We start from the raw sequence: 21,241 nt of genomic DNA on the forward strand, positions 1-21,241 counted from the left end.
CATTGCAGTGCTTATAGTTTTAGAAAGGATCAACCTGTGCTGAACCTTTTATCAAACTGAGGAGTCGTGACATCACTGGGATTTCAGTTTTGCTGTCAAGCCTGCAGTTAGAAACATGGATGTTGGTATTTCTGTGTGCAGCTGCAAATAATGTGTGTTTATGTGTTTTGTCAGGGTCCCGCAGGGATTCGTGGTGGTCGGGGAGAGAAGGTAAATACTACCAGTCCTTTCCTCATTAATGTGTCATCATGCTAGCTGGGTCCCCCAAGCTTTCTGCTTATGTTTAGTGCAGAATAAATTGACGGACCTGAGTGAAATGTTTTGCCCTCTATCTTTTTTTTCTCAGGGAGACATTGGGCTGCAAGGTGACAAAGGAGAGAAGGTGAGTTCATTTTACTGTCATATTAAATAGTTGCTCTCTTTTACTGTTTTTCTTTATATACATTTTTGTATTTGTCAAGATGACATTGAGACAACAAAGAAATGGAAGAGGAAAAAAAAAACCTTGGTGTGGATTATTTGCTGTTTTGAACGAGCCCTTTCAATAGCGAGGAATATATGAATACACACAATGTTGATTAGCTGTGATAGTGTAAGTGACACCACTCAGGAAAAGAAAACAGTATGTTTATAGCTGTTCTGTCACACACAGGGGGACACGGTGCTGGTCGGAGGACCCGGTGGAGAAAAGGGCAACAAAGGAGAAACGGTCAGTGATGGTCCTGATGTGGAATAAAGAAAATATCCACTTAGTGTACATTTGGTTTTGCTTGTTGTTGATTTAACTGTTGTTCCATTATAGGGGGACAGGGGACCCAAAGGTGTACAGGGAGACAAGGGGGTGAAGGGTCACGAGGGCCCTCTAGGACAGCAGGTAAGATTGTTTATTGCCATAACATACGTTGTTTTTTTCAAGCATTAAATCATTTGAAATCTAAATAAGATGCAGTTGATATTTTGTCATTACTAACATGGATCTGATCTCTTGCATCAATTAGTATTTTAACTTAGAAATATGAATCACCGAAATATCACAAAGTATTTTTTTGGTTTGCTTTCTTCTGTCTCGTTTCATCTTTGTTTCTCTTCTTGTTTATTCCTATGTGGCAATGTTTTGATTATCAATACCTGTCTGTCACACAAAGAAACGTGTGTACTGCCCTTTGAAACACTAAAAAAGAACAAAATAAAAATCATTACAACACACTAAGGCAAACAGAAAAACATTACATTTAGACAATAATTGATATTGCAATAATTAGAGCAGATGTCACTCAAGTGTATTCATATAACAAGTGATCAATTTCATATTTCTGTGTATGTGTTTGACATCAGGGTCTCACGGGAGAGCCAGGAGACCGAGGATCTAGTGGATTCCCGGGTGCCCGTGGGCCCGGTGGACAGAAGGTGAGCAACGCTGAGCACGGATGATTATTGTGATTGAATCAGTGTCATAATTATTAGCAAAGCCAGTCAGTAATCAGTGCACGTAGTAATTTGACTGCTCTAATTACTGTAATCCTGTCGTGTGTCTGTAGGGAGAAGCAGGCCAACATGGGGTACCTGGTGAATCGGTCTGTGATTTTAATTCCATCAAAAATACAGATTTTGCATTTTCTGTGCATGGCTTTCTCTCTTTGCTGGACAGAGAAAGGAATGGTTTCTGTTTTATCTTCTAGGGTTTATCAGGAAAAAACGGGCTGCTGGGGCAGAAGGGGGATAAAGGAGAGCTCGGTATCGTAGGATTGAGGGGAATCAAGGTATTGCGTGTGTGTGTGTGTGTGTGTGTGTGTGTGTGTGTGTGTGTGTGTGTGTGTGTGTGTGTGTGTGTGTGTGTGTGTGTGTGTGTGTGTGTGTGTGTGTGTGTGTGTGTGTGTGTGTGTGTGTGTGTGTGTGTGTGTGTGTGTGTGTGTGTGTGTGTGTGTGTGTGTGTGTGTGTACTTACAAGTATCCCTGCAGCGCCTGAAGGCCCAACAGGCCCGTGTGTGTGTGTGTGTGTGTGTGTGTGTGTGTGTGTGTGTGTGTGTGTGTGTGTGTGTGTGTGTGTGTGTGTGTGTGTGTGTGTGTGTGTGTGTGTGTGTGTGTGTGTGTGTGTGTGTGTGTGTGTGTGTGTGTGTGTGTGTGTGTGTGTGTGACGCTGCTTGTTCATTCTGTGTGGTTTCAACCTTGAAGCACCTTTCAGGAGCCAGTGATGCAGTTCACAATTCAATTCATAACATTGATATGATTGCAGATTATTACTGCAATTGAAGTTTAAAAAATGTGCCTGTAGAATATTTGCCTTAACCCTAACATTATGATGATTAATACCCAGAAATTAGATTTTTTTTTTCCAGCCATTTTTCTTTCACTTTTAAAATTATTTATTTGAATAACATTTGAATCACTGAAAGAATCAAATATAAAGGTGGTGATATTCTGAGGTTGTTTTCTTATTAAAATAAACTTTTATTAAGTAATCCAGTTGAGATAAAGATTTGTTTTGCAAAGGAGACCACAGTGCAGCAGGAAATATAAGTACAGACAGAAGAAGCAAATACAAAAAAGCATCATGGTAATTGGACTTATGTATGTGTATGTATATACATATATAAGTACAGTCAATTTACCATATATATACATCACAATCACAGACAAATGCACAACATTTAAAAATGTTCAGGTGGATGAGACTTGAAGCTTTAAAATAACTTTCCAACATTTAGGGAAATATAGCTTGTTTGAATCTGTCCAAAGTTTACAATTCTACACCGTCTTCATTTACAATTAATGCAAATTATTAATGAGCTTTACTCTGATGCAGGAAGACAAATGTTGGCAGAGCCAGGCTAGCTGTATCCCTTCCCCACCGAGCCGTCACAATTGGTTCATGGACTTTGGTTCTGAAGCCTCCAGTTCCATATTTATACTGCCTCCATCTTGTCTTTTTTCAACCATCAGTGACAAAAGAGGGTGGATCTAAGTACAACGTTTTTGTTTTAGCTGTTTTAACTTTTAAATGCACTGTAAGGCAACCTTGGGTGTCCTGAAAGGCGCCTCGAAATAAAATGTATTATTATTATTATTACAACCAAACACCTAAAAATAAATTTTTAGGCAACAAAGATGTTGTAATAAATGTATGTAAATCAACTGAAAGCACACTGGAAAAGGCTGTAAACAAGTCTTAACGAGCAATTAAGATAATAAACTTGTCAGGAAAAAAATTATACGAGGTTAATTTTCTTATAGACTTCTATACAATCCAACCTCTTTTTGAAACCAGTGCTGGATATTACAGAGCATGCACGTTTAAGGCCCTTGGCATTGGCTTCACTCTTCAGACCCTAAGTTCAAAGTTCAGACTCTTAATTTTATTCTGTACTAAAGTTGTGTGAAATACTAGCCACATTTTAAGTCTACAAAGAAAGATGTTGAAAGAAAAAGTCCATCCAAGTTCACGGTGTTCGTTTGAAGATAATACCAGTGTGCTATCACATGTAAGGGTGGATTTAGCCCGGCTGGAACAGACAACATCCGCCAGAGCTCTGCAGCTGTATTGCCACTTGTCTCAACACCCGTTATCAGGAGAATGATAGCACCCTGTTCCGCCTCATATCCGACGCTGTTTAGAAGTAGCTGGTGACATTGTTTCATGTCCACTCTATGTGTAAGTGCTCAATGCTGCAGTCTGATTGGCAGGTGAAAGGACTGAATGTATCTATAGATGGGCTCTCTGTCTATCTGTCTGGTATGGAACGTCTTGTCCCTTTTGTGACTCACAAGCCTCTCTATTATGTCTCTGTCAATGATGAACGTGTGTGTTTCCAGGGTGACCGAGGACCCAAGGGGGCTTGTGGAGGCGATGGACCCAAAGGAGGCAAGGTGGGATTTAGACAGGCAGAGAACATTTTGTAGGAGGAAGAAGAAAAGAAGAAATAAGCATGAATACAGAAATTGTAAAAGGGATAATTTCCCACCCACTGGAATTTTGACACTTGGGTTTTTATTCTGTCCAAATAATGAACAAAGAAACGGAAGCATGTTAACATTTCTCTAATAGCTAGTGGTGTAATGTTTTGATTATAATTCAGAGTTGTATAAATCATATGAGTTAGACATTCATGAGTCATGTACAGTGTGGTGAGTATTTAAACATTGGATGAATCGGAATATGTGTGTTCAGGGGGATTCTGGTACTCATGGGCGATCAGGCCTACCAGGAAGAAAAGGCGAACAGGTATGAGTAATATCTGTGGTATAAAAAAAATAAGTTTTTCATTAAATTCCTTCCTGTGACAGTTGAGATTGGCATCTACAGGCATGCTCTCTGTTTCCCAGGGGGAGCTCGGACCTTCTGGGGTCCCAGGGATCTCCGGAAAAGAGGGACTAGTGGGCCCCAAGGTATGTGCTTTATTATCTCTAACTATCAATGTGTCCGAACATAAAGTGTAACCACTTTTATTTGACTTGAGTGCGAACCAAGTCCATAATGCAGCGATTTGAGTCTTTGAAGGATTAAAGCCAGTCTTTGGAAGATTGCCACATGTTGACCAGTCTTGCAAAAATCTGTAAATCCTTTTAGCTGGTGTGTATGTTGGAACTGTGGAATGATTTTTCAGTCTGTTTTAGGGTGACCGTGGCTTTGACGGGCTTGGAGGACCCAAAGGAGCTCAGGGAGAGAAAGGTGAAAGGGTGAGTTTCTAACTTCAGCTTGAGATTCACCGTACACGCTGTTCCTTATCTCTGTGTACTATCAGAAGCACAACATCGCTCATTCTCGCAACTACAGGAAACCTTGAGATCCATAGATAACTATCTCTGTGCTTCTTCTAGGGCCCGTCTGGCGTCCCTGGCCCCCCCGGCCCTAGAGGAGTGGACGGGGTCCCGGGCCTGACTGGCACTCAGGGACTAGCTGGTGTTGGTGGCCCAGAGGGTCTTCAGGGACAAAAGGTGATTCTCCTTACTTTTGCTGGAGTGCGACAAATTCTACATGTCACATATATGGGGCAGTCTATACAAATAATACTTTATTCACAAAATGTAGTTACCTTCGGAATTTTTTTTTTAACATACACGTTGGTGAGAATCCAAAAACAGAGAAACGTTGTTGTGTTTAACAACAGCAACACTATTAAACATCTGTCTACAAACTCACACCGCACAATCTCTGATTTGCAGAGGTGTGCTACTTGTCCGTGCAAATGTTGTTTATGTGGAAGTGCTTTAAACGCCATGGTCTTCGCATCGTTTCATGTGTTTGGGAAGTTTTGCTTTTGCTAAACTCTGAACCCAATTACTTCGCTTTATCAAGAATTGTCTCAGTTTTTTTAATTCTTTGGTTACTGTTGAGGCATTTGAGAATTCGTCAACAATTTGAACACAAGGTAATTAATACATACACATTTTATATGCAAATTAAACAAGCCTTTCTTACAACAGTTAATTGGTGCCCCATTAATCAAAACTGTGAACATTTAGTGGTGACCTAGCAAAGAACACAAATGTACAATGGAGTAAGATTAGACAAGGTACAATGGCTTCACTATGATTGCACACCGTTTCATCAGTCAGAGGTGCGTGAGTGGCAACAAATATACTTTTTTCGTTTTTGACAGTTGTGACATTTAGTGCAAGACTGCCATAAATAGAATGGAGACTTTTGTATTACTCCTGAGTTTGCTCTCCTCTTCTTCCTCGCCTGATTGCTGGTTTTGATTGCTGTGTATTGCTTCATGTTGATTGACAGTTAGATGGGCCTTTCTGCTGCTGCATCATCAAGTAAATAAAGAAAGCCGGTGATAGGAGAGCAGGGCTATATCGAGTCTCTTTGATGGGCGCACCTTTTTTTCCAATTGAGTCAACCTAGTTGCATTCATTTCCCAAACCAATATTTGAGCTAGGGTGCAGCCTGAAAGGAAGACTGAGCATCTGTTAATACGATGGAAAAGCAATAAACACCAAGACTTTAAAAAACGTTAAACTTTAAAAACAACCTAAAAGGACACAACGAACCAGAACTGCATAATGAAAGTATTAAAGTTGTATTCTTTGTAGCTTTGATGTCTGAATCATCCGTTTAAGTTTTGCACACAGTATCTGGTTTGAAGAAGCATAAGTACAATGGAAATGAAGTTCAACCTGAACAGTTAACTTTCTTTTTTTCACTGACACTATGCAGACAAAATATCCAGGGAATATGTACACGGGGACAATAAGATAGTGTGTAACATGAATTTCTTAACTTGTAACACACATTTTGTTCTAAATATATCCACTGCAGACACAAGATAAGATAAGATTCTATTTATCCCGAAGGAAATTGTTGTGCCAGTTACAAATTGTGACATATTTTGTGTTGTAATGTTGTTTTGCCTGTGTCTCAGGGAGAGAGAGGTCCGACCGGCCCCTCCATGGTGGGTCCACGCGGTATCCCAGGAGTCTCGGGGGAGCGCGGAGAGCAGGTGAGTGTCACATTTATTTCCTCACTTGTGTTCTTGGCAGCCATCTTTAATTTTAAAAAAAATAAGCCTTTCCAGGTCGGGAAGTTAAAGTGGACCTATCATGCTATATTTGAAAAATATATTGTAGGGCCATACCTATATAAAACATGTCTGTGAAGTTTTCTTTTCAAAATACCAAACAGATCATGCATTTTAGCCATGCCTCATTTCGCTCTATTTGCTCTTTCCAGCCCTGTTTTTGCAAGGGCTGATTCTGTGACGTAGCTTTAAAGAGCCTGTGACACCATCCCAACAACTGTTGTGCAATGAAATATTGGGCTACTAGTAATCTCGAACCGTCAGTTTAAAAAAGAAAAAGCGATACCGTTTCGTTAAATATCAATAATTTCGAACATCGCGGGGAAATTCCTTCACTCATTTTGAAGTTTTGGGGGAAGCCGGAAGTGACGTCAATGCGGGAACGCTTCGAGAGCCAAACACGGACAAAGTGTGTTGTGTCATGCGTAGAAATGGTGAATTACTGAGTTTAAGCACGTTAATAACGTTTTAATGAAGTTGACTACAGTATATTCATATTTGTCAGTGCTTTCATGTCAATTCGGCGACATAAATATACATGATCGTGGTGAAGATGATGATTACATTAGGATTACAAATCGGGAGTGAGAGCTGCTGAATTTCCTCCCATCGGATGTGATATAAAAACAAATCGATTATTTTTGTGGTTATAAACTCAAGTGGATGAAACTACATTTATTAGTGCTTTCATGTCAATTCGGCGAACATATGATACATTAAATGATGAGTGAGGATGATGATTAAAAATCGTTTGTTTGAGCCGGTCTGCATTTACTGATGAGAAAACAAACCGATGCTTTTTGTAGTTGTAGTACACCAACAACGTGGATTAAACGTGTGGTTTTTTACCACAATGTTGGGGAAATTAATGGATAAAATGCACGGATTATTATTATTATTCCCACTCCGATCGGGACACTAGGTCCACCGTTTCCCGCAGCGAGGCTCCCCCCGTTGACAGTTTACGTGGGCTGGGTGCAGTGGCGGACTGTCGATGCAGTGGCGGACTGGCCATCGGGACGAATCCCGATGGGCCGGTACCGAAGTGGGCCGGTCGGATAAGTAACTAGCACATCCCCCATAGGCGGCGCGTGAGGCTCAGGTTTGAGAAGGCTAAATAACTACTTTTACCTGACGCTGCCCGCCTCCGGCGTCTATAGAAAAGAGATCCACTCAGTGTGCGGAGTTTAAATCTCTCAAGTCATATTACAGGATAAAGGAAATACAGTTTAAACTGCCGTATGCAGAGAAGACGCCGACGTGTCGCACTTATCATTCATATTACATCATCAATCAGATCATCGATCATATAATATCATAATATATCATATATTTCCTTATCTGAGTCAGCTTCTCCAGCCTCATCTGGCCGTGCAACACTCACAGTGTCACAGACTGTATGCAGAAGTATTATTTAACACATTATGTTGACGAAACACTCGAGACAAATGTAATTAAAGTCAGATCCACTCGTGTCTTAGACGTGAACGCGCTCTCAGCTGGAGAGAGAAACCCTGGCTTGATTTACCGAGTTGATAACCAGCGTCGTAGGACCGCTTAGCGAGATCTCGTTTGTTAGTTTGTTGTTGTTAGTTTGTTTGTTACTCAAACATATCCAGGGTCTGTTGAACTGGCTTCGTAGTACAGGGCACAGGTGGCTAGCAGCGCTAATGTCAAAGACACAGACATTATACATTATATTTGTATTTTACATCCCCCGCTCCCCCCGTTGACAGCTCGGTACCGAAGTGGGCCGGTCGAGAGTCCCGGGATGATTTTTAGTCCCAGTCCACCACTGGCTACATGACCATATGATCGCCCATATTGACGCACCTCATTCTTAAACTTAGAAGATACAACATAAACCGATCCTTCAGCCTCATATGAGCTCTCAGACACGTTCAACATTAACCTGTCATCGCTGTCTGAGCTTGCTGCTGTGTGCGCCGTCGTGCGTTTACATCTGACTGTATATATATAAAGGTTTACATGCAGATGCTGGGATCCTGGACGGTGCAGCTGGAGCGCTGTGCCCGCAATGACGTCACCCATAATTTGGCGGGACTTGAAGAATCCGCGAGAAGATCCAGAAAATTGTCAACATTGAAGGCAGATTAATGGTTATCAAACTACAAATATCCAAAATCAGTTCAGTAACGGTTTTCAAGGGGACAATATGTACTCAAATTGATGGGTTTGGATGATGGGGGAAAACCGTGTCACAGGCTCTTTAATGCAAATTACCTGCAGCTGACCACGCCCCCCTGCAGGAGAGGGGAGCGTGGTCAGAGATCAGCTGCTGGCCTCTCAGAAGAGGAAAAGATAGGCTCCGTCCTCCGTGTTTTATTCTTATATATGATTATACAGAGTCATTATTTGTTTTAAAGCTCAATAAATAACAAAGAAGACCTCTGACCGGCACTTTTCTAATTTTTTTTTGTCCGGAAGATTTAAACTCTAACGGCCATGTTGACCGGCAAAAAAAATCTAACTGAAACTCTGCCGCACGGTCCCCTCGTCCCTTGGAAGAGGTGGAGAGGTGGGTGTCTTTCATCTACTGGTGGACTACCGGAGAGAATTACAGCAGCAGGAGCAAACGCTTGCCTCGGGGAGGGAGAAAAAGAGCCAGAGCGTCCACAGCGGAGAATAAACAGAAGGGCAACCATGCGCGGGAAGTCTTCTTCGCTGCTTTTGTGGCAGACTACAGCGCCACTTACAAGCCTGGCATATGTACTACAGCGTCTCCAGTGCTTTCGAGCGGTCTCGTGTGAACGGACACTATTCCGGGCTGACGTCAGCTCAGATGGAATCTGTATCCGCTCGTTGTAGCCCCATTTTTTAAAAAGATTTGGGTACGGAGGAAAAGAGAGGGTTTTATTTTCTGACGCTGCGTGAGTTCCCCGACACACCGGGGACACATTTATATATAAAAGACATCACAAAGTGCATTTTGCATGATAGGTCCCCTTGAAATGAATACTTGTAAAAAACATCACAAAAATATTTCCATCACTCAGCACAGTTACATTTGTAAGGACCCACGACTGGTAATCTCAAATGACGACCACATATTATCAGAGCTTTCTCCGCTTTATTTTAATATATAGTTTGTCAAATGGATCCCATACACAGGATGTAGACACTGGCAAACCAAGTTTGATTACATTTATTGAATGTATATGTAAAAGTGGCAATCGCAATTTTGACTTTTCACTTTGACTTTGTATTTAGGTCATGTGCCGCACCTGGTCTCAGCCTAATGTATTAATGTGCTGCAAGCCTCTCTGTGGGTGGGTGTGTGTGTGTCTTAATACCTGTCCATGTTGCAGGGAGAGCTGGGCCTAGATGGAACCAAGGGAGACAGAGGAGAGCCAGGCATGACGGTCAGTGCTCGAGCTGAACCGCGGGGCTCAATCTGAACAGGCGGATACCAATGAGCACACAAACATATGCAGAGTTTATATTAAAGCTATGTTTGTAAGTGTTTTTTAATCTGTTTCCACTCTTTATTTCGAATTCAGGAGTATGAAGTGAGAGAGTACGTTCGCTCGGAGATGGGTCAGCACTGTGGTGAGTCTTTCATGCAGCTTGCATTGCTTATTTATAACAGAGCTGTCCCCAAACTGAACTTCAGATAGTAATCACAGCACATGAGTCACAGCCTCCACTGAGCCATGAAAGTAAGATACTGAAAGAGCTGAAGAGAACTACAACAAAGCCATGACTCTTTAGACTGACCTTTTTTCTTCCCTCTCTTTCTGCTTCCTTCCTGTCCATCTGTCTGATCCTCAGCGTGTGGAGGTAAGTGAGCCATTCGACTGCAGCAGAAGACAGAAGGGCTGTGATTTAGCATGAGTCACAGCAGTATGCTATACCACATATGCTGCTGCAGCGTCTGTCCTGAGAGCAGTCAGTCTCATACATTATATATTAGTAGAATGCTTTGGGGCATTTGCCCTCATTAAGCATTTGTGTGTGGTTTAAATGAGCATTTGACCTCATGCACACAAAAATAACAGACATTAACTGTTGGCAGCATTGGGGTCAAAGTCAAGATGGGGATTATATAAGCTTAATGTCAAATATTTTTTAAGATTCATCTTAAAAAGTCTCTCTGCATCCTGTGTAGGGGATCCTGCCTAAGATACATCTTTAAAACATCTGATTAATGGACTGAAATGGCTTATTTTGTGTATACTTTTGTTGCTCTTTGATTTTGAATTGATTTTTATGATAATACACATCACTGGACACAATGCTCAAACGAAGGCAATGGCTTTTCTATTATATTGCATATCATCTGAACTAGCTGAAATAAACAACACATTTTTCTAACCAGTGAGAAGGGATGGCCATTATAGACTCAAAATGATCAACTTTTCCTAAAGTTTTGACAAATGTGTTTGTTTTGAAATGCTAATCAATTCAAAACATCATCTGTGTTGTGAAGCAGCAGTTAATATGCAGTGTTACTGAGAATGAGGCCAAAACACGCATTTCACTCATGTTTAATTCATTTATTATTACCTAAGAAAAAGTTTCATTATTTGCAATCGGTCACGGTTTGAGTCTGGGGTGTTAAGTTGAATCTGCGCTGATTTGACTAGTCAAAAGATATTTGACTCGAGTGCGACACAAGTCCATAAAGCAGTGACTTGTGTCCTTAAAGGATTACATCTAGTATTTGGAAGATTGACATGTGTTGACCAGTCTTGCAAAAACTCTGTAAATCCTTTTAGCTGGTGTGTATGTTGGAACGCTGGAATTATTTTTTGTGGTGCTTATGGGTTGTAGTTGTCTCTGAACGTTTTACTACCAGAATATTCGGTCCTTTCTTCTTTTTTTTACATTATTTAAAGTGGACCTATCATGCTATATTTGAATAATATATTGTAGGGCCATACCTATATAAAACATGTCTGCAACGTTTTTTTTTCAAAATACCAAACAGATCATGCATTTTAGCCATGCCTCATTTCGCTCCATTTGCTCTTTTTTAGCCCTGTGTTTGCAAGGGCTGAATCAGTGAGAAGTCTTCTTCGCTGCTTTTGTGGCAGACTACAGCGCCACCTACAGGCCTGGCATGTGTACTACATCATCTCCAGCGCTTGCGAACGGCAATGGCCGTGGTTGTCTCCTCCTGATAGGTGGAGAGTTGCCCATATAGGCGTTCCTGACGTCAGAGAATTTTCAAATCTGTATCAGTCTGTATCAGATCCGATGCAGCCCCGTTTTTAGAGATTTGGGTATGGAGGAAAAGAGGGAGGGTTGTGTTTTCTGACATTTGGTGAGTTCCCTGACACATATTCATGTATAAAAGACGTACAAAAGTGCATTTTGCATGATAGGTCCACTTTAAGCTTTCCGGTCCCCCTTTTCTCCCTCCTGTGTAACACTCATCCCGCTTTCCTAAATCCTGTCTCTGCTCCCTCGGTGTCCCTGTCCCCTCCATCTTCTCTATCTGGCTCCTCAGGTTCAGACCCAGTAAGTCGGTCCCAGCCCCCGGTCAGGGCTCGGCTTGCACCTGAGCAACAGCTGGTCGTGAAGGGTAAGGAGGGTGAGTGTGTCCGTCCATCGCTCTGCCTGTCTGGTCGCCCTCGATCTGTGTGTCTGTCTGCTGTCCGTCCCTAACAAACAGGTTTAACTTGTGGTGCTGCATCTGGAGATCTCTGAACAATGGGTGGTTTTCTCATCAAGAAAACAGAGAACTCCATTTACGTCCCACTTAATGTGTTCTGTGTATCCAGGCAAATATAATCTCTATGAATATCAATCTTTATTTATATAGCACATTTTAAAACAACCTCAGTTGACCAAATAACACAATAGGAGTAAAATAATAAAACGATAATTAAAAACAAGATAAAAAGCTCAATAACTAGAAACATATACAAACACATAGCCTACAAATGTCAACATGTTATGTTCAACTAGTATTAAAAGCCAGTGCAAAGAAGTGAGTTTTTAGCTGATATTTAAAAAGTTCAATAGACTGAGCAGTTCGGATGTACTGGGAGCTGCAACAGCGAAAGGCCTGTATTAAATATGCTTCTTGCTATGTGAATCATGGGTCGTGGTGACGGAGGTGAAGCATGTGACCTGTGTGACGTTACATTTCTCAGGTCGTGAGCTGCGTGTGGTGGTGAACACCAACGACCCGGACTATGAACACATCTACTCCATTGAGGCGTACGACGAACCTTTAGACGAGCTGCTCTACTTCACTCCTTCTGCAAACCAGAGTGATGGTACAGTGTGTCATAGTGACCAACGTTATCACACATTGAAATAACACTTTTCCCACACACTGGGCACCTCCTCAGCCAACCTGGTCTCGTGTGAAACTTTCAAAATGAGCACATTGTCTAAGAAATCGAAGTGTTCCCTGCTTGAAAGTTGAAAGTTTCCCAAAGTTAAAATGCCTAAGGTACCTTTTGGTGTTTATTAGAATCTGAAGGTATTCGATCACCCGACAAGCAGTTTGTGGTTTTCACTTCTCAAAATTAAATTTGCAACGCAGATTTTTGTAAGAGTTTGAAATCTACATGGTTACATCCATGTTGGCTTGCTATTTGCCCGTGTGCAAGCCGGCATGCATGTGTCTCCTTGAAAACGTACCGAAAACACAGATTAAATGAGGAGCATTTACTACGTTTAATATGGATTACAATATGGTCTAGTGCAATATCCAGTAAGCAATATCCAATATCCAATCCCATAAGTGCAATATTTGATAAAGCAAATGATGTGAAGATATCTGAATTGATGAGTTATTGTGGTGCTGCAGAGAAGTCCTGGCCTACAAGCCGTATTCCACAGACTTAACAAAACCTCCTTGTTTGATACAGATACTCTTAAAAAATGACACCATGATCATTTAAAAAAAAACATTTCATGGATAATCTGATTATTGTTTCAAAAAGGGTAATTCCCTGAAATATCTGGAGTAAAATCGCAAATGCAGTATCAGGTAAAATAATTGCAACTAGTTATTTTTTCCAGAAAGTGCAGTCCTAGTATACTGTACATCTGATACCGAGCAACCTCTCCAAACGTATACAATCAAATGAGTGTTGATTTTTGTGCAAAATGATTTAATCATGACCAAATCATTATCCTATCCTCAAAGAAATGATTTAAGCTTATTGATAGGACCACATTTCTATTTCTATTAATCTGTTATGATGATTATGCTGAAGTCTAAAATGGAGTTGATGATTAAAATGTTCAGTCACAACAGACAAAAATACGAGAACAATAACAAGGATGCCATATTCTGGGATTTGCCTTTTATCTAAATTATAATGTCCCTAACTAACACAATTCAATCACACGCTACAAACTTTTCAGTTCCATTTGATAAACAAAAGCTGGCAAGTCAAATCTTTGCTTGTGTCCCATACTATGGTTTATTCAATCGACACATAATCAAATTTGCGCCAGGGGAGCATGTCTCATATTAAGTGTTTGTGTTTCACTTTGTGCTCATTTCATAACATTACGAGACTTTGTTGACCATTCATATTCTCACACACGCAAGCTACAAGCACACACCATCCTGAATGACTGAACTTTAACGTGGACCGTGTTCTTTAAACCCAATAACACTTTAATGCAAAATGTCTTTTTTGTTTTATTTACTGAATGTTTCGATTCCTGTGTGTGTTTGTGTGTGAGCCTGTGTGTTTGTGTGTGTCTGTTGACAGGTGAGGTTGTCAAGGATAACACTGACAAAACAGTCAAAGTTCAACCAAAAAAATCAGCCTCAGCTGACGTTAAGAAAACAGCAAAAGATGGTGGTCAGAAAGCAGCCAAAGTTACCACTCTGAAAGCAGTCATGTCCAGATCAGTCAGATCCAAGAGGAGAGTCAATGGGGAAGGTAAACCCGCGGCCGTGCTGTTGACTGGTTCTGGGATGGGATCAGGGGTACTCCTGCCTGGTGTCTGGCCCTCTCTGCATGTCTCAGGCTGCATTTGCTGTTGACTGTTGAAAGGCAGTAATGCATCCAGTAAATGAAAAGAACAGAGAATAATACATTAGTATAAATGAGGTACTTTAATGGATTAACGCTATGGTTTAAATAAGTTTGATCAAAGTGGCTTGAATGTTTGTTTTGGGTCCCCTGTTGCCCTTTGTTGCTGCTCTGCCTCTGCTCCTTCCTACCTCGCCTTCCCTTTACTCAATGTGTGTGCCTTTTGGTGTGCACACTCTTCACCTGTGTGTCTGTGTGTTGTGCAGCTCCAGCAGACGTGTGCCTGCTGCCCATGGAGGAGGGGAGCTGTGGACGGTACACGATGCGCTGGTACTTTAACAGCCAGGTTCAGGCCTGCAGGCCCTTCATCTACAGCGGCTGTGAAGGAAACAACAACCGCTTCCTCGAGCTGGAGGAGTGTGAGGAGCTCTGCCTTGGGGGGCCGAAGGTAATCACACACACACTCACACTAGTTAATGTCAGGTATTGAATATATGCTGACTAATGAGCGGTCTGTTGTGCAGGTCGTCCTTCCTTGAAGACAGCACAATGAATGAGGACCAATCTTCCTCTGCCACTGGAATGTTAGCCTTTATATAGCTTTTAAAGAGTATTATTTTGTTAATTGTCAACATTTGTTTTTGTTTATTTATTGTTTTTGTAGGCCTAACCCAACCACAGGTTCAGACGGGATGCCAGAGTGCTTCCTTGCTTTATATTCTCCAAAACATGCAACTACAACAACAAAAAAGCCCAAATAGTGTTTATTAGTAGAAACATCATTTTGTATTACTTTCCTTCTTGTGCAGTAGAACATTACAATTAAGAAAAAATGTATTTGCTTTACTCTTATTTCTCATTTTAACTGAACAACAGTACTGTGTTAAAGTACCTTCCATATCTTATCCATTTCATGTTCCACACAGACTAGTATACAAACAAAGGACTTATGACTGCATACAGAGAGGGAGTGGACACATGGCTCACCTCACTCTTAAATGCTATATTCCTCAAGTATGTACCAATCTGGTGAAGTTCATTATGTTCCTTTTTTAAGGCCATAGTTTGTAGTATTGCTCAGAGATTTTTATTTTACATCAAGCCTGTTACTCCACTTATCAGAAAAAGAAAACTAAAAGACATTTCTCTCTATTTAGAAAATGATTGTAAAATTGGTCCACATAATTGCATATTTTCCAATTGAAAACACTTTTTCAACCCTTTCGACATTAGAAAAGGGTTAGTCAATATCATTGTTTGGTATTGACTAACCACTTTGTTTAACAAATAGCCACTTTGACAAATATTTGTCTTGGTATATTCGGAAAAATAATAGATACAAAAAAAAAGCACTTGATGTAGGTTCATTTTATCTTGCAGTTATTGATTGGATGGTCGCATTAAAAAGAAAAAAGGTTTCTTATGTGTATTTATATCGCAAATATTAGAGTCAACAATTTATAATAAGGCTTGTTTTCTACCTTTGTGCAAAAAAGGTTGCGTTATTAAAGACCTCCATATTAAAGTTAATACTGCTTTTTGGCATTTAACAATGACTATGACTCACTTGTGGAGCAGCTGTTGTCATGATTTGCAGCCGTTGTTACATCAATTGTAAAGTGTCACAGAGAAAAATATAACAATCCCGAAAGCAGCATTAGCTAAAAGGAACATACTGTATGAAAGAACATCAGTGTTTTTTTACAGACCGCAAAAACAAACACCCTTTATGAACTTCACCAAACTGGTAGTTACTTCAAGGATAAGGTATTTTCATTATTTAGCTCACTCCTTAAATGTACAGACTGTACAAACTATTTTTTTACAAATTTGTACCAATATTTCAAAGTGTTCTTCTAATTATAATTGTACTGTAAAGTTCTTCAACATAGACACACAGGAGTCACTTTTAGTTTAGTACTTCAGCTTTGTTTCTGAGAAATCATGTCTTTGAGTCAGTTTGGTATTTAGTAGTAGCCTCCGCAGACCAGACACAATTTGAAATGGAGGAATTTGAATCTTCTTTTTATCATCACACATGTACACTGTAGCAAATGTATGAATTTAAGACTCTTCATTTACCCTTTAATAGTATTAGGAGTGGGGGGGTTGGTGCCTGACTCATCCTGCATTGCCCAGAATGAGAACTGGCACCTCTCCAGGTACAAGTCTCGACATTGTTCCATATGAAATGTGTCCCTACAAACTGAGCTACTGCTGCAAAGCTAATTCAAAATAACATGACAAACATTACAGGTTTATGTAAAACAAACAAAAACATATACAGCTAACTTAAGTCCCTAACAACAGAGTTGAAATGTACTTATACAGTATTCGACATTTTTATGAACTTTTTTATCAAAGACGTAGATTTTTTTCATGGTTAAAATGAATGATTTCAACCAGATGATTTTCAACCCTTTCTAATCCCTGAAAGTGAAAATAAAAATGAAAATAACTTCCTGAACCCCAGGTGCCTGAAATAACTCCTCACATTTCTCTACATTATAACTATACAAGCACATCTATAATTTGTTTATCATTATGGGTACAGTTTTGACAAATATGAAGAACCTAGCACAATATTCTGCCAATATTTTGTACATAATGTATTTCATCGTTTGGGGAAACGTCTGCTTATGATCACGACTGCATGTTTATCTGTCAGAGAAAAGGTGCTATTTTTAAAGGTATTTTTATACTGTGTATTGAAGATGTGTATTCATGTGGTGCAAACCTTTTTTATGTAGTCTTATAGAATATTTTAAAAGAGCTTTCTAATAAACCAAATATTTCAGTACAAGTTTGGTCTTTTTTTCGATTTCTACAAACACAAACTTATTTCACGGTGGTCACGAAACTTATTAAATGACCACGACATTTTTAAATAGATAAGGCCCTTAATTATCTTTTTGTCACACAAAAATTTGAATATTTCCGGTCAAAGAAATCCAGTAAATAACTTGATTATGTAGGGGTAATGGAGAAGTGTGCAAGCTCAGGAAGTGTGTGTGTGTCCAATCAAGATGTTCTAATTTCATCAGCTGATTTTATTAATGAGAGGATGTTCTGCTTGTTGGCCACGACTCCTCCCCCCTTGGTTTTTCCGTGCTCTCTGCCCTCGGTTGATTTCCCCCGGTGTACGACACGCCGACTTCATCACACTCGAACAGGTCTCATGCAGCTGCGTCATCACCTCATGCCCTGCCTTTACCTGACTTCATTTCAGAAGTTATCTCAGTCACCACCTTTACATGCTGTGGGCTTGTATGTGCTGGCACAGGCTGTCTGACAGCTGAAATAATGCACACTGTGACAAGGTCAAGATCACAACATGCTGACAGTGATCGTGGAGATATAGATAAATAGGTGGAAACAGCTTCAAATGGCTCAGTTGATAGAAAAACTGCGGCATGGATTAAACTGATTTCCTCAACAGTTATTATTGTTGTATTACTTAGGCTTTCCACTATGTTTTGGAACCTGGTTGCTCGGATTTGAGCTACAATACTAACAAAGTCTATTTTTTACTATATATGTAAGACTATTTAGACTCTTTATTAATAACATCCTAATTTAGACTGCTGTGTGCCAAGTGGACCCTGAAATAAATTAAGCGCTTCGTCACTGTCTCACTAAACGTGTACTTGGTTTTGCTTTCAAATGTACTTAAACACTGTAACAGTTCAAAGCAGCAGCCCCTCATGATAGCACAGCGTGGTGGTGGGGGGGCTGCCGTCTCTCAGTAACAGTTACCTGCTGGGCCTGAGGCACTGGAGCTTCATCAGTGAGGCTGACTTTGTAATGAGCTGTTTATCAGACCCACACGTTTATTTGGAAATGCATTGATTTACTCAAAACACTGATCTCTAAAATAACATGGAAATACAACCCTGGCTGTGCCTAGCATACTGCAGGCCTACATTTATTAATTTATGTATGTTTCTCACGCTCCATGCTTTTCCCTCAGCCTGCAAGATTTCTCTTGTCTCTTACGAATGTGTATATTTGTCAGTGCGTGGGGGGGGTGGACGCTCCCTGGCACACGAGGATTTCATCATGATTCGTGTGTCTGAGATACATTTCACATATCCTAAAAATAGCTGCCGTCACTGATTTCAGTTGCCGAAACTAGTCGGGTTTGCAAGACACAAGAAGCCCTTAGAGCAGTCCTGCAAGTCTTTGAAGTGTGTGTGTCTGCAAACTTAGGTCTCAATGAAACAAGGGGATCTTTAATAACCTTAACTAATTTGATATTCACTCTGCTACTTATGGTGATCCAAAGGGCTCTTTCTCTAAACACACACATACTGAATGTGTGACTCAAGGTTGTCCTTCACAGACTTATGCTAATGTGTTTGTGCATGTTGACTACAACTGAATTGTAATTCAATATGAACTAAATGCCCCCCTCACTGCGTTTATGTGTTGAGTTATATTGGTGTTATTGTTATTCCCACCATAACAATGTTAATGCTGCCATCACAGTTGAACTCATCATAGGACATTAATAAGATGATGAGCTATTGCATACAAAACAGAGAGCATGTTCAGGGTTGCTTGCATATGATTTTTTATAAAAAAATTGTTATTAAATGCAGAACGTCTGTAACTACGGTTCTATGAGTCCCGGATGACCGCCAGAGGCGGTGCTTTAGCACTGGATATGTCCATCGCGCGCATGCGCCGTACGAGTACCAATAACAACAAAGTCACCTGTGACCCACGTGACACCGGCTACATTAGCTGGTGTCATCAGAATCAGAATCTTCTCGCGAGCACACAAGAATTCTGAGTGACAGGAAACTCTGGCGGTCATCCGGAACTCATAGAACCGTAGTTACAGACATAACTATCGTTCTATTTCGTCCCTACTGACCGCCAGAGACGGTGCTTTAGCACTGGATGACTTATACCAACCATGTCATGAAGAAACCAAATACTCACCTAGCTGGAAGCAGCGGAGCTTGGCAACAGGACCACGCCCAAAGGATGGGGGGTGGCGACATTGACCCGGTAGAACCTGGAGTATGTGCCAGAAGACGCCCAAGACGCCGTGGCACAGATGGTCTCCAGGGGCACTCCTCTCAGGGCGGCCCAAGACGTTGAGACGCTCCTTGTAGAGTGGCATCTCACCCCTGATGGCACGGGGCGGCCACTGGCATGTGCGATTGTATCAACAACCCAGTGGGACAGCCGCTGCTTGGGGAGAGCACTACCCTTCCTAGTGCCGCCATGGCAAACAAAGAGCTGCTCTGACTGCCGTATACAGGCCGTAGCGTCGACATACGCTCTTAGGGCCCGCACGGGGCACAGCAACTCGGGCGTGCGGCTCTCCTGTGGGACGTTAAAGCGTGCCAGCTGGATGGGACGATTGGAGTGGGCAAGTGGAAGCACCTTGGGCAGGAACGCCACATTCGGCCAGAGGGCACCACCCGAGCCATCAGAGTTCTACCTCAGGCATGTATCGCTCACGGAGAGGGCATGCAACTCCCCAACTCGCTTCCCTGAGGTTATGGCAAGCAGAAATGCTGCCTTCAAGGACAGCCACTTAAGCCCGACCTGGGCCAGGGGCTCGAAGGGAGGAGATGATCGGGCATCTAGCATTAGGGGCAGGTCCCAAGCCGGAGCCCTCGGGGTACTAGGGGGACGCTGCCGTAAGGCCCCTCTCAGGAAGAGGGACACCGACCTGTAGAGCCGCTGACCCCGACATGTTGGGCAGAGATAGCAGCCATATATACCTTCAAAGTGGAGTGAGGACGTCCACTATCCAGAAGGGACTGCAGGAACTCCAGAATGGTGGCCACAGAGCAATGCCCCGGATTCTCAGCCTTACCCAAACACCAGTGGGAGAAGAGCTTCCATTTGCACTCGTACTGTGCTCGAGTGGATGGTGCTCTGGCATTCAGGATAGTTTCCCTGACAGATGCCGTAAAAACGCTCAACAGTGGGTTGGGCCCCGCAGAGGCCAAGCCCAGAGCTGAAGGCGGTGAGGGTCGGGATGCCCGATCTGACCCCTGAGCTGTGACAGAAGGTCCTTCCTGTCGGGGAGGCACCATGGTGGGCCGCAGTAGAGACTGCGCAGCAGCGGGAACCAAACTCTCCCCGGCCAGCTGGGGGCGACTGAGTAAGGACCCTCTGAAGCGTCTATAATAACAGCGGCGGGAAGGCGTACAGGAGACTGTCTGGCCAGTCGTGTGCCAGAGCGTTCTGCCCCATTGGGCTGGTCACCTCTGTCCAGGAGAACCAGAGGGGGCAGTGCCTCAACTCTTCCGAGGCAAAGAGGTCCACCTCGGCCCTGCCGAAAAGGCTCCAGATTGTCTCCACCACTTCTGGGTGAAGCCTCCACTCCCCTGGTGGAGGTTTGTGCCAAGAGAGGAAATCTGCCACATGATTTCGGTCTCCTGGTAGAAAGACTGCCCGCAGGCTGGCCAAGCAGGGAGACGCCCAAGACAAGAGGCTCTGTGAAACCCGGAGCAGCTGTGCGGACCTGGTGCCCCCCTGGTGGTTGATCTGGGAAACCGCGAACATGTCGGTCCGTCAGTTGGGGTAAAAAGTGCCTGAGCGCAAATAGCACAGCGCGAAGCTCTAGCACGTTGATGTGATATGCACCTTCCTGGGCGGACCACAGACCCTGAACAGTCCTGCCCTGCCACACCGCACCCCACCCTGAGAGACATGCATCTACAGTGACAGTCTCCCGGCGGGATGGGATGGCGCCCATGGGCACGACCATCAGAAGATTGG

At 42.2% G+C, this 21,241-nt stretch overlaps 2 protein-coding genes across 2 annotated transcripts in view; both read left to right on the forward strand.

Moving 5' to 3' along the window:
• The window catches only part of col7a1 (collagen, type VII, alpha 1), a 78,672-nt gene extending 68,278 nt beyond the window's left edge, over positions 1-10,394 (forward strand). Inside the window, exons 99-114 of the mRNA XM_034084051.2 lie at positions 175-210; positions 347-382; positions 653-709; positions 803-874; positions 1,336-1,407; positions 1,539-1,574; positions 1,680-1,760; positions 3,811-3,864; positions 4,166-4,219; positions 4,321-4,383; positions 4,612-4,674; positions 4,816-4,932; positions 6,366-6,443; positions 9,851-9,904; positions 10,043-10,091; positions 10,314-10,394. Coding sequence (XP_033939942.2) covers positions 175-210; positions 347-382; positions 653-709; positions 803-874; positions 1,336-1,407; positions 1,539-1,574; positions 1,680-1,760; positions 3,811-3,864; positions 4,166-4,219; positions 4,321-4,383; positions 4,612-4,674; positions 4,816-4,932; positions 6,366-6,443; positions 9,851-9,904; positions 10,043-10,091; positions 10,314-10,330 — 939 coding nt within the window. The 3' untranslated portion in view covers positions 10,331-10,394. The remainder of the gene's footprint in view (positions 1-174; positions 211-346; positions 383-652; positions 710-802; positions 875-1,335; positions 1,408-1,538; positions 1,575-1,679; positions 1,761-3,810; positions 3,865-4,165; positions 4,220-4,320; positions 4,384-4,611; positions 4,675-4,815; positions 4,933-6,365; positions 6,444-9,850; positions 9,905-10,042; positions 10,092-10,313) is intronic.
• Positions 10,395-11,830: 1,436 nt separating this feature from the next.
• LOC139433867 (collagen alpha-1(XXVIII) chain-like) lies at positions 11,831-17,279 on the forward strand. Its single transcript, XM_071203300.1, has 6 exons — positions 11,831-11,843; positions 11,995-12,078; positions 12,644-12,769; positions 14,228-14,401; positions 14,761-14,942; positions 15,019-17,279. The coding sequence occupies exons 1-6, from the start codon at positions 11,831-11,833 to the stop codon at positions 15,031-15,033; spliced, it is 594 nt and encodes a 197-aa protein (XP_071059401.1). The 3' UTR covers positions 15,034-17,279.
• Positions 17,280-21,241: the final 3,962 nt, after the last annotated feature.

Source organism: Pseudochaenichthys georgianus, chromosome 5 (genome assembly GCF_902827115.2).
Source record: "Pseudochaenichthys georgianus chromosome 5, fPseGeo1.2, whole genome shotgun sequence".
In the NCBI taxonomy this organism is placed as follows: domain Eukaryota; kingdom Metazoa; phylum Chordata; class Actinopteri; order Perciformes; family Channichthyidae; genus Pseudochaenichthys; species Pseudochaenichthys georgianus.